Source organism: Heterodontus francisci, chromosome 13 (assembly GCF_036365525.1).
Source record: "Heterodontus francisci isolate sHetFra1 chromosome 13, sHetFra1.hap1, whole genome shotgun sequence".
Taxonomy (NCBI): domain Eukaryota; kingdom Metazoa; phylum Chordata; class Chondrichthyes; order Heterodontiformes; family Heterodontidae; genus Heterodontus; species Heterodontus francisci.
This window is the reverse complement of record NC_090383.1, coordinates 1,941,658-1,955,561: the sequence shown is the minus strand read 5'-3', so window position 1 is coordinate 1,955,561 and position 13,904 is coordinate 1,941,658. Positions and strand designations below refer to the sequence as shown.

The window sequence follows — 13,904 nt, the reverse complement described above, 5'->3', positions numbered from 1 at the left end:
AATGGCCAATTAACCTATCACCCTGCAAGTCTTTTGGCTGTGGGAGGAAACCGGAGCACCAGGAGGAAACCCCCGCTGACACAGGGAGAACTTGCAAACTCCACACAGATAGTACCCAGAATTGAACCCGGGTCGCTGGAGCTGTGAGGCTGCGGTGCTAACCACTGCGCCGCCCAAAGTGTTCAAGAAAAGCCAGCACACCTTTAGTTACCGTACAATGCAGGCTTAGGCTTTCTGTTTGGCCAGCAGAAGGCACGGGGCAGGCATTTTTGCCACCCCATATGCACCACAGTCCATCATCTAATTTCCAGATCAGTTAATTTGCATCTGTACAGGAGCAGTCTTGATAGAGAGCCACAGGGATTGAATACTGGTCTTTGGGGGATGGTGGGGGGAGAAAGTGCATGAATTGCCATCATTATACAGCAGGATTTAAAATGCTGCCTCTCGCAGTTTTGGAGGGGGAAGGAGTCTGGCATTGCAGAGAAGGAAGGAATAGAATACAACTGCTAAGCAGGAAGTAATTGGTGCAATTTAAAATGACATCCAAGGGAAAAACAGGATAGCAACACAGGTTCACAATGGCGAGCACTGGAACACAAACATGCCATTCAGTCTCTCGAATCTTTGCTGCTATTTAATTAGATCATGACTGACCTTAACTCCGTCTACCTGCCTTAGTTCCATAACATTTAATACACTGGCCTAATAAAAATGTAGTGCACCACCAAGAAATTTAAATGACCCGGAGAGGGGCAAAGTAATACGAGTACCTGAAGCATAACAGGCTTCTGTGTCAATGTCTGGTGTCTTCCCACAACACTGACAGAGCCCACTTTAGATCTCGAAGAGTCCTCACTACTTTCTCAAGCTCCCCACCACTTCTCTAGTTTCCTCCAAACTTTCTCTGCTCCACTGGAAATAGTCCCAGTACATCATGTCTTACCCCTTAACTATACAGTCCCAATTCCTGGTATCACCCTGGTGAATCTATGTTGCCTGCTCCCTATGGCTATAATATCCGATCTACAATTGGACACCCACACTGTCCACAGTACTCCAACTATGGTCTAATCAACATATTGTACAAGCATCATTAATACTTTACTCGTATGAACTTATTGTCTCTATTTATAAAACCCTAAATTCTACTGGCTTTTTAAAAAAACAGATACCTAACTGCACTTACACATTGAGGGAATTATGTATTTAAATCCCTCAGTCTCTGTTCATCCACACCTTTCAGTGTCTGAGTGTATACACCCATTCCTTGTTTTTCCTCCCAAAATGCATCACCTCACTTCCCTGTTAGTTTGCACCTGTCTTCTGTCTGTTCATTCTGCCAACTTGTCTATTATGCCTGCTACTTTTTTTTCCATCCTCAGTTTTTGCCAAACTTCCTACTTTCTGTGTTGTCAGCAAATTTTGAGATTGTGCTCCAAATCATTGAACACTGAGAGAAAAGAAGTGGATGCAGCACTGATTCCTGGGGTACAATGCTTCCAACTCTTCCAATCCAGGCACCACTCACTTTGCTCAAAGCTTCATTTCCTGTTCGTCAATGCTGCTACATACCCTCATTCATTGGGGAAATTTTTCCAGCACCCCTTTTATGAGGCATCTAATTGTAAGCCTGCTGAACGCCACATACATCTTCTTTATCTATCCAGTCAACGAATGATTTCTTCAAAGGACTATTACATTTGTTGAACATGACTTACCATTATCAAATTCATGCTGCTCTTGATTAACCCAAGCATTTATAAATGTTTGTGAATTTTGGCTCCAATTATCTATTCTAAGAGTTTGCTCACAACTGAGTTAGACTAACCGATCTGTAACTATCCAGTTCTCCTTCCCTTCATTTGTCCGTGGTGTTGACAAAGAAGCAAAACTACAAAGCTGAAAGGAAGATAGATATGCACGTAAATAGGAAGAAGGGAAAAATCAAGAAAAGATTAATGCAAAAAAGATGCTGGAAACACAAAGTAAAAGGAAAGTACTGCAGATGCTGGAAATCTGAAATAAAAACAGAAAATACTGGAAACACTCAGCAGGTCAGGAAACATCTGTGGAGAGAGAAAGAGAGTTACTATTTCTGAAAGGGTCTGATGGTTGGCTATTGACCTAAAATGTCAAAGGTTTCTCTCTCCATAGACGCTGCTTGAAAGGCAAACATGAAAACAAATCACATGGTCAGGAAAGTAGGATAGAAATTATTTTATTAACTTAGAACATTAAAAACTCATTGCAAAAAATATGCCAATCAAGATTGAAAAATTAACATTTCATGAATTTGAGATGCTGTCCAATGGTGACATAATAGGTTATCCTTGAGCTTAGTTTTACAACATCAATATTAGATGATTCTTGTATTTCACTGAGACAAAGTGCCACTCCACTGAAACAGAAACTGCTCAGCAAGTCAGGCAGCACACTAAAGAAAGGAAAAATGTTAACATTTCAGGTAGAACTCTTCATCGGAACTGGAAGATATTACAAATAAACAGCTTTTAAGATGGAAAAGAGTGAGAGAAAGGGAGGCGGGGGAAACACACAGACACCAGATACATGAAAAGAATGAGTTGTAAAGTGATTAGGTGGAGAACGGGAGATGATTAAATGACAAGTGAAACACTAAGCCAAAGGGAAGCATAATGGGACAATTTAGACAAATAAAAGACATATATGAGGCCCAGAGGACATGTGAATAGTTAACACAGGTTAGCCAAGTTAAACAGGGAAGCATGAAAACTTGGCAAAGTGTGAAAGGGTCCAGTGGCCCACGAATCTGGCGGAAGAAAAAAACAAGTTGACATCAGTGATGCAGATCGCCTGTTTGGCAGTGTACCCTTGCTGATGGGGCAATCCCCATCCCAAGTACCAATCCATCCACCTCCCATTCCCGCCCTTCTCTGGAAGTACTTGTGTATTTATCTGACACCTACTAACAAAGGAAAAATTGGAAGCTGTGCTTGAAGTCTGAAATTGTTGGAGCCATTACTAAATGTCAGAGGACTATGAGGTACTGTTCGCTGAGCTTGAATTGTGTACAAGGCCAAGGACAGAAAGGTCAGAGTGGAAGTGGGATGGAGAATTAAGTTAACAAGTAGCAGGCAGCGCAGAGTCTACTCCAGCAGGGAGCTTCATGGAGATGAAGTGGAGTGTTGCGGCGAGGAAGATGGAAAAGAGCGTTGATGCGATAGTTGTTCTTGTCAAACCAGTCTGGATGTTTCCTGGTTGAGAAACCAAGAGTATCTTCGCAAATGCTGATTATGGTAGCTTTGAGGACAGACCAGGTGCTGTGGACATTCTGTGGTTCCTGTTCGTTGAGTGTCACCAAGTTGCTTGTAAGACGCTGCCTGAGTATGTCTTTCTTCGCAGAGTCCTTGATACCATCGAGATTGATTTTCTTGCGGCAGTGCTTCTGCTCCCGCTGCCGTTTTTGGACTGGGTTTATGGAGATCGTAGCTCAGATTAGGCGATCGTCGGTCCAGCAGTCATCGGCTCCTATCATGGCACGGGTGCTGTGAATATCCTTCTTGTCCCTTGCTCAGATGATGATACAGTCAAGCAAATGCCAATGCCTGGAGTGAGGGTGCTGCCATGAGATCTTGTATTTGTCTCTCTGACGAAATAGGGTGTTGGTTATGTTCAAGGCATTTCGTCAGAAGAAGGACTCCGATGTTGTTCGCCCTTCCAACACCTTCCTTGCCAATCACACCTTTCCAAAAGTTTGTGTCCCTCCCAACTCTGGCATTGAAGTCTCTGAGGATCAGCTCGTCTCCCTTGGGAACACGGGACAACAAGTGGTCAAGGCTGGAGTCGAATTTCCTGTTTGGTTTCATCTGTTGTTACTAGGGTAGGGGCGTACACGCTGATGACTGTGCTGCGACTGGGCTAGGGTGAGCCAGAGGGTCGTGAGACGTTTGTTTATCCAACAAGGGGGCTCGCTGAGGCGGTTGGCAAGTTTATTTTTTATGGTGAAGCCAACCCCTTGGAGTCGGCGCTCATCTTCTGGTTTCCCTTTCCAGAAGGAGGTGTATCCACCACCTTGTTCCTGGAGCTGGCCTTCTCCTGCCCACCATGTCTCACTCAGGGCAGCGATATCAATATTGTAGTGGTGGAGTTCTCGTCTATGATAGCAGTGCAACATTCAGGTCTGTCACTGCTGGAGTTGTCCGTAAGAGTCCTGATATTCCAGGTCCCAAAGTTCATTTTGAGGGACTGGAAGATGCGAGTGCGTGGGTTCTTTTAGCGTGGGGTGGCCGTTGCACACTGACTACCACACAGACCAAGCGAAACAAGGTTTTTGTCCAATGGCAGGGATGGCTGAGACGACTGGAGACCAGGCTCCACTACACGGACAGGGACTAATACACACATAGGGCCAGCATGTCCAGCTGGCGAGCCTAGATGCAGGCCGTTGGGTCTGCGTCAGGGTGTTCTTGAAGGGGTAGCTGAAAGCCTGCTCCAAGTCTACCAGCCCCATGGGAACCCTTGTCAGCAGTCTCAGGGCCTGTGTCTTCCTGATGCTCCGATGTGTCCTTAAGTAAGGTGACCAAAAGTGTACACAGTACTCTATATGCAGATCTCACCAACTCTCTGTACAGTTGTAGCGAAACTTTCCTACTTTAATACTCCATCCCCCTTGCAATAAATGCAAACATTCCATTTGCCTTCCTAGTTAGTTGCTGTACCTTCATGCTAACTTTGTGATTCCTATACAAGGGCACCCAGATCCCTCTGTACCGCAGTATTCTGCAGTCTCTCTCCATTTAAATAATATTCTGCTTTTCTATTATTCCTGCCAAAGTGGACAAACTCACATTTTCCCACCTTGTACTCCATTTGCCAAATTTTTGCCCACTCACTTAACCTATCTATATCTCTTTGCAGACACTTTGTGTCCTCCTCACAACTTGCTTTCCTGCCTATCTTTGTATCGTTCGCAAATTTGGCTACAATACACTCAGTCCCTTCATCCAAATCATTAATATAGATCGTAAATAGTTGAAGCCCCAACACTGATCACTGTGGCACTCCACCAGTTTGCCAACCTGAAAATGCCCCATTTATCCCAACTCTTTGTTAGCCAATCCTATATCCATGCTAATATATTACCCCAACACGATGCGCTCTTATTTTGTGTAGTAACCTTTTATGTGGCACCTTATCGGATGCCTTTTGGAAATCCAAAAAATTTGTCAAGCTAAATGAGGGTTCAAGTAGGCTGTGAACCAAGGACCTCCTGAAAATTTTAACACACAGTCCTAAAGCAGCAATCATACTCTTTAACAAGCCAGCTGGACTCCAGTCATAACTAGTGTGTCCATTACTCAACATCAACAGGTATGTAGTTGGCTCATTATCTGAACAGTCATTTGGAGCTTTATAAAAAGAAAAAACAGACTAAAGAAAGAAATTTAAAAAAACCTTCACTTCTAATATCAGAATAATCATCAGACATGGATAAATTCTTTTCGTTCTGAGCAGATCTAAATCTCTGCTAAGTGCTATATCTTAGGAATAACTTACATCTCCTGTAAGATTGCCTGGCCAATTTCTAGACCACCTTTGCAGAGTGCCTAGCATTCTAACTCTCGCTGCTTGATTGTTTATTTCCCTATTTTGAGGTTCGGCTTCACAGGTAGAATGAGTACCCACTCAGTGAATGTTATGCAGGCTTGTCTTAATTTAATTCTACTTAATTTCCATCTGTTAATGCAAGACTCTGACTACTTATCAAATAAAAACCTCTTGGTATGTTGGTTGTTAGTGGTTAAGGAGAAGAAACCTGTAACAAAAAAGCACTTTTGTCTAAGATTTAAAGTGGTGTAAGCATTTTGAACTTCATCATGGTAAATAAAGGGTTAAAAGCCAGCTTCACTCAAAGGAGAAAGTTTCAGCTCATCTTAATCAAATTATTGCCAAACCAGTGGTTGTTGTAGGGAAGTTGGCTGATGGAAGGGCCAACCCATTTTTTTGTTCAAGTATATTTTTGACTGGCAGGTCTTTGTGAATTTAACAGGTATTTAAACTCATTGGTTCCCAGCCTCCTCTTAAAATTATTTATCAACCTTTCTTTCTCAAAGCAAGTGCCCTGTGTAAAGCCTGGTAAGAGAGAAATTCAGGCCAGATCGCTTCCGTTGCTGAAAAACAACCACTATGTTAGAAAATTATTTGCATCATAATTCAGCACAGTGTCTTGTGAACTATTTATTAGTTTGTACTACACAATGAAGCTCAACAAATTTTGCAAAGTTTCATGTTGTGTTACTGCTACTGTTCACTTATTCTTGTGTTTTAACAGATTTTGTTTGGTAGTTAAAGCCTAATTCAAAGCCTAGTGTACTGTGATTCTGCTTCCTTTCAAAAACAGATGTTATAAAACCAATAGCTGAAGTACTCCCTGGGCATGGTATTTACCACAGTATATGGGCAAATAAAAACTCTTTCTCTTAGACACAGATAGAGCTCACATACAGGAGCAGTCTGAAACAGAGGCCAACAATATCTCAGGTTAATAAAATGAGGAACACCAAAAATATAAATGACCAATTGTTCAACACTTCTAAATTTGAAGACGAAATTACTGAAAGGAAGGAAATCTGTATTCATTGCTGATGGACCTGTGGTGACAGTTAACTGCAAATTTACAAAATAGATCACAGTGGCATTGCCTGATGTCAGTGTGGGTCTATGCAACAAATCAGGCGATGAACACTCCCAGGACTGATTTGGTGCCTTAACTTAGTGGAAAATGTTTTTTCTAACACAAAAGTAGCATGCTTAGACTTGTCAGTGAGGAGCTTCATTGGGGAAAGGGGAGGGCAAGTCCTGTTTTGTCTTCATGGTTACTTCCCAAAGTAATTCCTGTCATCATGTGCAGCTTCATTACTGATATGTCTAAAAGCCAATCACTGATGAGAAGTATCAAATTAGTCCAACTTTATCTCCAAATGCTATTTTTCACCTGCATTTGAATCCTGGGTCTTTGCAAAACGTTCTCAACAGGAGATACAGATGTAACCTGAGCAAAGGCTTGGAATGGTTTTGGTGTGTTTATTAGTTGGCCTACTTGGTGGCATGTAAAGGTACATCTGAAAAGTGCCAATGTAGCACACAGGTTGCCCAAAGATAATCCTAAATCCCATGAGACTGGACTCTGTGCACATTATTGAGAAGATTTACTATTCCTTTTTGGGAGCGCATAGAAATCAGCTGATGCTGCTAAAGGTTTAGTAAACAAATTAAACTGATGTCATTAAATTTTGCAATCAATTCATTCTATTTGCCCAGCAAAGACTGACTGGCTACTTAGCCAGCTTTGCAGAAATTACCAGACTTGACAGAAAGAGGCAGTGACATTGGAAGATCTATAAAACTATCGAGGAGACAGTGGCGTAATGGTAATGTCACTGAACTAGTAATCCAGAGGCCCAGGCTAATGCTACTGCAGCTGGTGGAATTTAAATTCAATAAATAAAAATCTGGAATTAAAAGCTAGTCTCAGTAATGGTGCCATGAAACGGTCATCGATTGTGGTAAAAACCCATCTGGTTCACTAATGTCCTTTAGGAAAGGAAATCTGCCGACCTTACCTGGTCTGGCCTACATGTAACTCCAGACCCACAGCAATGTGGTTGACTCAACTGCCCTCTGAAATGGTTTAGCAAGCTACTCAGTTCAAGGGCAATTAGGGATGGGCAACAAATGCTGGCCTTGCCATCACATGAAAGAATAAAAAAGTCAGCTGCTTCACACAGCTCATCCTCTAAAGTAGCAATCTCAATGATCAACAGCAGAACTTTGGGATTAAACGAATACATTAGGCCTCAGATGAGAGCTAGTAAATACAATATGAGTTAAATGCCGATATTTTACATGTTCTGGATTTTCTCCCTCCCACTCCTGGGCTTTTTTTCTGGCATCTGACTGATGATGTAAAAAGGAAAGAACTCTCCATTGCAGGTCATAGGGCTCCCCTAACATTCCTACTTCTAAAATGAGCCTGAGTTACACAACTGAGTCAAATACAAATCCCAAGTCAATTCAATAATCAAAGTGGCATAAGTTACATCCATTTACTCACCTTTTCTTCAGTAATTTCTCCTGGGTGTTGGAAAGTGTTGAGCTAAACCCCAAACAAGACAAAGAGTAAAACTCATTTTTGTAAATGAAAAAAAAAGGGTTAACTAGTGAATCAAGTTTTGTGAGTATTGTGCAGATCACTGGAAAGAAACAAGGGTAAACATCCTTACCTCTACGCTTCTGTTCTGTTGACCCGAATGGTTCAAACTTGCACTGATGTTTTCTGCTGATGATTCAGATTCAGAGTACCGCATTGTTGCACGTTTCTTCTTGATGAGATCTGCATCTCTGTTGTAAGAGAACCCTAATTTATGGACTGGCGATATGATGGATTTCCGAACAGGAGAACTGGGCTCTGGAATTCTGCTGTCTACAGAGTCTGAATACTGAAGTCTCTCGTATGTGTGTTCGGAGCTGCTGCTAGTGTTCCCTGAACCCTTATGTCTTTCTGTTATATCTTCATGTACAAGTGTTGCTGATTTATATTCCTTTTGATCACTGACATCTGATGAATCAGTCAAGTCTAAAATGTCTACTTTCAGCAGTTTTCTTTTGTTTAATGATGGTGGTACTTGTGTTTGAAGTGGTGCAGGCTCTGTGCTTTCACTTTCTCTGGTATCCTCAAACACAGAACTCTTCGCAGTATTGTGTTCGACAGGATCATATTTTTGTGAGTCTGAATCATTTTTAGTCCGTCGTGAGGAAGGTATTTCTGTACTTATATTCAGAGGATCATTAGGAGTCTGATGCTCATTTTGTGACTCGCCAACACTGTCACTGATGAATACAGAGTCTTCCTGAGATGAAGCATCAAGTAATACACTGCTAGGTGGCTGTGCTGTTGTCTCATGTTTAACATCATTTATCTCTGCATAAAATTGCTCCTGATCAATGGAGCTGTTTGTGTCAGTTTCAAAGTTACCAACTTTGTATTTGCTTTTACTGCTGTTTTCTTCGATCTGGACCACATTCAATTCTTCCCCACTGAAATGTGCCCTTATCTGATAAAGGTAGGTCATAACAGATAGTTTATCTGGAATGGCCAATAAAACCATATCTGCTGGCTCCAATAATCGAGATATTCCCAAGCTTGCAAAGCCATCATAAGCCTATGAAAAAGAGCAGCAATTAGTTATTACAGCTCTTAAACACAATAACATAGGCAATTGAAATACTTGAACTAAATAAAATTATATAAAAAGATCTGGTTCTAGAAAAAAGCAGCCATTGTACACATTTATTAACAGCCAAGCTTTAATTTTTCTTTTAAACACTGTATGCTATTTGGAGGCCCTTGGTAATTTAAACATTTCTTTTTAAAATTTCAATGTGTATTCTGCAACTTAGGAAGGACATTCAAGATAAGAAATAGCACGGGTAGACCATATGGCCCACTGAACCTGCTCCGCCATTCAAAGCGATCATGGCTGATCTTACGAACATACGAATTAGGAACAGGAGAAGGCCACTCGGCCCTTCGAGCCTGCTCCGCCATTCAATAAGTTCATGGCTGAACTGATTACTCCACATTTCCACCTACCCCCGATAACCTTCCACCCCCTTGCTCATCAAGAATCTATCCACCTCTGCCTTAAAAATATTCAAACACTCTGCTTCCACTGCCTTTTGAGGAAGAGAATTCCAAAGACTCACGACCCTCAGAGAAAAAATTTCTCCTCATCTCTGTCTTAAATGGGACACCCCTTACTTTTAAACAGTCGCCCCTAGTTCTAGATTCTCTCACAATTGGAAACATCCTTTCCACATCCACCCTCTGAAGGCCCCTCAGGATCTTATATGTTTCTATCAAGTCACCTCTTACTCTTCTAAATTCCAGCAGATACAAGCCTAGCCTGTCCAATTTTTCCTCGTAAGACAGCCTGCCCATTCCAGGTATTAGTCTAGTAAACCTTCTCTGTACTGCCTCCAACACATTTACATCCTTCCTTAAATAAAGAGACCAGCACTGTACACAGTATTGCAGATGTGGTCTCACCAATGCCCTGTATAGTTGAAGCCTAACCTCCCTACTTTTGTATTCAATTCCTCTCGCGATAAATGATAACATTCTATTAGCTTTCCTAATTATGTGTTGTACCTGCATACTAACCTTTTGCGATTCATGCACTAGGACACCCAGATCCCTCCGTATCTCAGAGCACCACAATCTCTCACCATTTAGATAATATGCTTCTTTTTTATTCCTCCTGCCAAAGTGGACAATTTCTCACTTTCCCACATTATACTCCATTTGCCAGGTCTTTGCCCACTCACTTAACCTATCTATATCCCTTTGTAGCCCCCTTATGCCCTCTTCACAACTTACTTTCCTCCCTATCTTTGTGTCATCAGTAAATTCAGCAAGCATACCTGCGGCCCCTTCATCTAAGTCATTTATATAAATTGTAAAGAGTTGAAGCCCCAGCACAGATCTCTCTGCCAATTATCTGTTTCTTGTTAGCTAGCCAATCTTCTATCCATGCCAATATGCTACCCCCTACACCATGAGCTTTTATTTTCTGCAATAACCTTTGATGTGGCACCTTATCAAATGCCTTCTGGAAATTTAAGTCCAGCACATCCACCTGTTTCCCTTTATCCACAGCACATGTAACTCCCTCAAAGAACTCCAATAAATTGGTTAAACATGATTTCCCTTTCATAAAACTATGTTGCCTATGCCTGATTACCATGAATTTTTCTAAATACCCTGCTATACCGTCTTTAATAATATCTTCTAACATTTTCCCTAAGACAGATGTTAAGCTAACTGGCCTATAGTTTCCTGCTTTCTGTCTCCCTCCCTTTTTGAATAAAGGAGTTACATTTGCTATTTTCCAATCTAACGGAACCTTCCCTGAATCTAGGGAATTTCGGAAAATTAAAACCAATGCATCAACTATCTCACCAGCCACTTCTTTTAAGACCCTAGGATAAAGTCCATCAGGACTCGGGGACTTGTCAGCCCGCAGCTCCAACAATTTGTTCAGTACCACTTCCCTGGTGACTGTAATTTTCTTGAGTTCCTCCCTCCCTTCCATTTCCTGACTTACAGCTAATACTGGGATGTTACTTGTATCCTCAATAGGGAAGACAGATGCAAAATATCTGTTCAATTCATCTGCCATCTCCTTATTATCCATTATTAATTCCCCAGACTCACTTTCTATAGGACCAACGCTCACTTTGTTAACTTTTCTTTTTTAAATATCTATAGAAACGCTTACTATCTGTCTTTATATTTCTAGCTAGCTTTCTCTCGTACTCTAATTTTACCTTCATTATCAATCTTATAGTCATGCTTCGCTGTTTTTCAACTCCACTTTCCCGCCCACTTGCCATATCCCTTGATTCCAAGAGATCAAAAATCTATCTATCCCAGCCTTAAATGTATTCAATGATGGAGCATCCACAACCCTCTGGGATAGAGAATTCCAAAGATTCACAACCCTTTGTGTGAAGTAATTTCTCCTCATCTCAGTCCTAAATGATCGGCCCCTCATCCTGAGACGGTGCCGTGTTTTAGATTTCCCTGACCAGTGGGAACAATCTCTCAATGTCTATCCTATCAGAATATTGTATGTTTCAATTAGATCATCTCTCATTCTTCTAAACTCCAGAGAATATCGGCCCAATTTACTTAGTCTATCATAGGGCAACCCCCTCATCCCAGGGACCACTCTAGTGAACCTTCGCTGCACTGCCTCCAATGTAAGTATATCCTTTCTTAAATGTGGAGAACAAAACTGCACACAGTATTCCCGATGTGGTCCCAACAAAACCCTGTGCAATTGTAGCAATACTTCCTTATTCGTGTACTCCAATCCATTTGCAGTAGAGGCCATGGCCAAATTTAAAAGTAAACTATTTGCTAATTTACACTGAATTTGGTTTAAGTACCTTGGATATCCCAACACAGATGTACAGGGAGGCAATCTAGCGTAGTGCAACTGTAGACTTTGATAAATCATTATTTCTTTTCAGCTGGTCATACTGGGGTAAATCTCACAATCACATATACACATACATACAAGTACTACATCTAAAGATGATAGCTTAATTTGCATGTCTTTCTGGTGTTCTGAAATTACAAAGTGGGTATTGGAAAGGAAATGTCTTTGCAAGGCTAGAAATGTTACTTTTGAGGATATTACACCCGACCTACAAGAACATAAATTCCTTCTTATTAATCCAGTTTTCTCCTCTATTAATGGTTCCCAGGAAGAATTAAAATACAAATCAAGAGTCTGTATACTATTAGATTACATTACTGTTGTGGATTATGCCATGAACACACTTTAATGATAATGCAATGCTAACATTTTACAACCACCTTGACATCAGTTTATACTTGGAACTAGAATAATTTTCATGTACAAGTTAAATCGATGGGTAATAATACAAAAACATCATATTGACAGTAGAAAATAGAGGGGGAGCAACACAGATTAGAAAGACTACAAAGGGGTATCAAGAGAGAGACAGGCAGCTAACAAATGCAACTTGCATTTATGTAGCACCTTTAACACAGAAAAACATACATTTCACATTAAAAAAGACGCCGGAGCTGGGGAAAAATAATTAAATGCTTGGTCAGCGATGAAGTTTTAAGGAGGGTCTTAAAGGTGGAGGGGCAAAGGGGTTTAGGGATAAAATTCAGCCTGTGGGACCTGTGCAGTTGAAGGCTTGACTGGCAATGGTAGGGCAAATGGAGAGGAGCTAGGGGTGTACAGAGACCTGAGACACACGAACGGAGAGTTTGGTGGGGAGTGGTGACAGACCGAGAGAAGGGTGAGATCATGAAGGATGACAAACTTTACACTTCAGACTGGGGGACCAGGAGCCAATATAGTTCAGCAAGGACAGCAGTGATTAGTCAGTGGGACTTGAGAGATGGGTTAAGGTAGAAATTTGAATGAACTGAAGTTTATGACAGGTGGAGGATGGGGGAATGAGCAGGAGAGCACTGGAATAGTCAAGACTGAAGGTGACAAAGGCATGACTGAGGGTTTGAGATGAGCTGAGATTGTGGCTGAGATGGATGACTTAATGGAGGTGCAAGTAGATTCTCTTTGTGATGGGAGAGTTCATAGGATCAGAAGGTTACCTCAGGGTTGAATAGGAAGCAAAAGGGGCAAATAGGCTGGTTCAGCCTGAGACAGTTGCTGAGGAGTAGTATGGAATTGGTGGCAAGGCCACAGAATTTGTGTCAGGGAGCCCAAGATGATGGCTTCAGTTTTCACCTAATGTTTTCCTGGAAATTATAGTTCATCCAAGGCTGATGTCGGACTTGGTGTCTGATAACACACGAGGCAGAGGAGGAGTTGTGAGAAGTGTTAAGAGAGGGAGTGATGGAAGTCATCAGCATTCATGACAATGACAGTGGATGATGTTGCCATGGGGCAGAATGTAGATGAATAAAAGGGGTCAAGGATAGGTCCTTGGGGGCCTCCAAAGTAATGGTGCAGGGACAGGAAGAAAAGCCATTGCTGGAGATGTTTTGGCTATAACTGGAGCAGTAAGGCTGGTAACAAGTGAGGACAGTTCTATTTAGCTGGACAGCAGAGGAGGGGTGTTGAAGGATGATGATGGTATGGTCAAAGATTGCAGGGAGGTCAAGAAGGCATGGAGGGATAATGCTCAGTCCAGCAGTAAAACTGATTAGAAAACAGTGCTGAGAATTTTAGAAATGTCACTGGCAGTTGGAGATGAGTGTCTTTCTGAAACAGGTTCTCATTGAAACAAGTAAAAACAGCTCATCAGGAATAACATTTGCCAAAGTTCATTTAGTTATGGTCAGCATGATCATT

General features: G+C 41.6%; 1 protein-coding gene across 5 annotated transcripts in view; it reads right to left on the bottom strand.

Annotated features, from left to right (window-relative positions):
- Nucleotides 1-13,904, bottom strand: part of ehbp1 (EH domain binding protein 1) — a 438,779-nt gene that overhangs the window by 159,129 nt on the left and 265,746 nt on the right. For 4 of the 5 annotated variants that reach the window (XM_068044229.1, XM_068044225.1, XM_068044227.1 and 1 more), the window contains 2 exons: nt 8,265-9,203; nt 8,096-8,137 (listed from right to left, as the gene is read on the bottom strand). In XM_068044229.1, coding sequence (XP_067900330.1) covers nt 8,096-8,137; nt 8,265-9,203 — 981 coding nt within the window. The remainder of the gene's footprint in view (nt 1-8,095; nt 8,138-8,264; nt 9,204-13,904) is intronic. The other variant, XM_068044226.1, reaches the window with a different exon arrangement.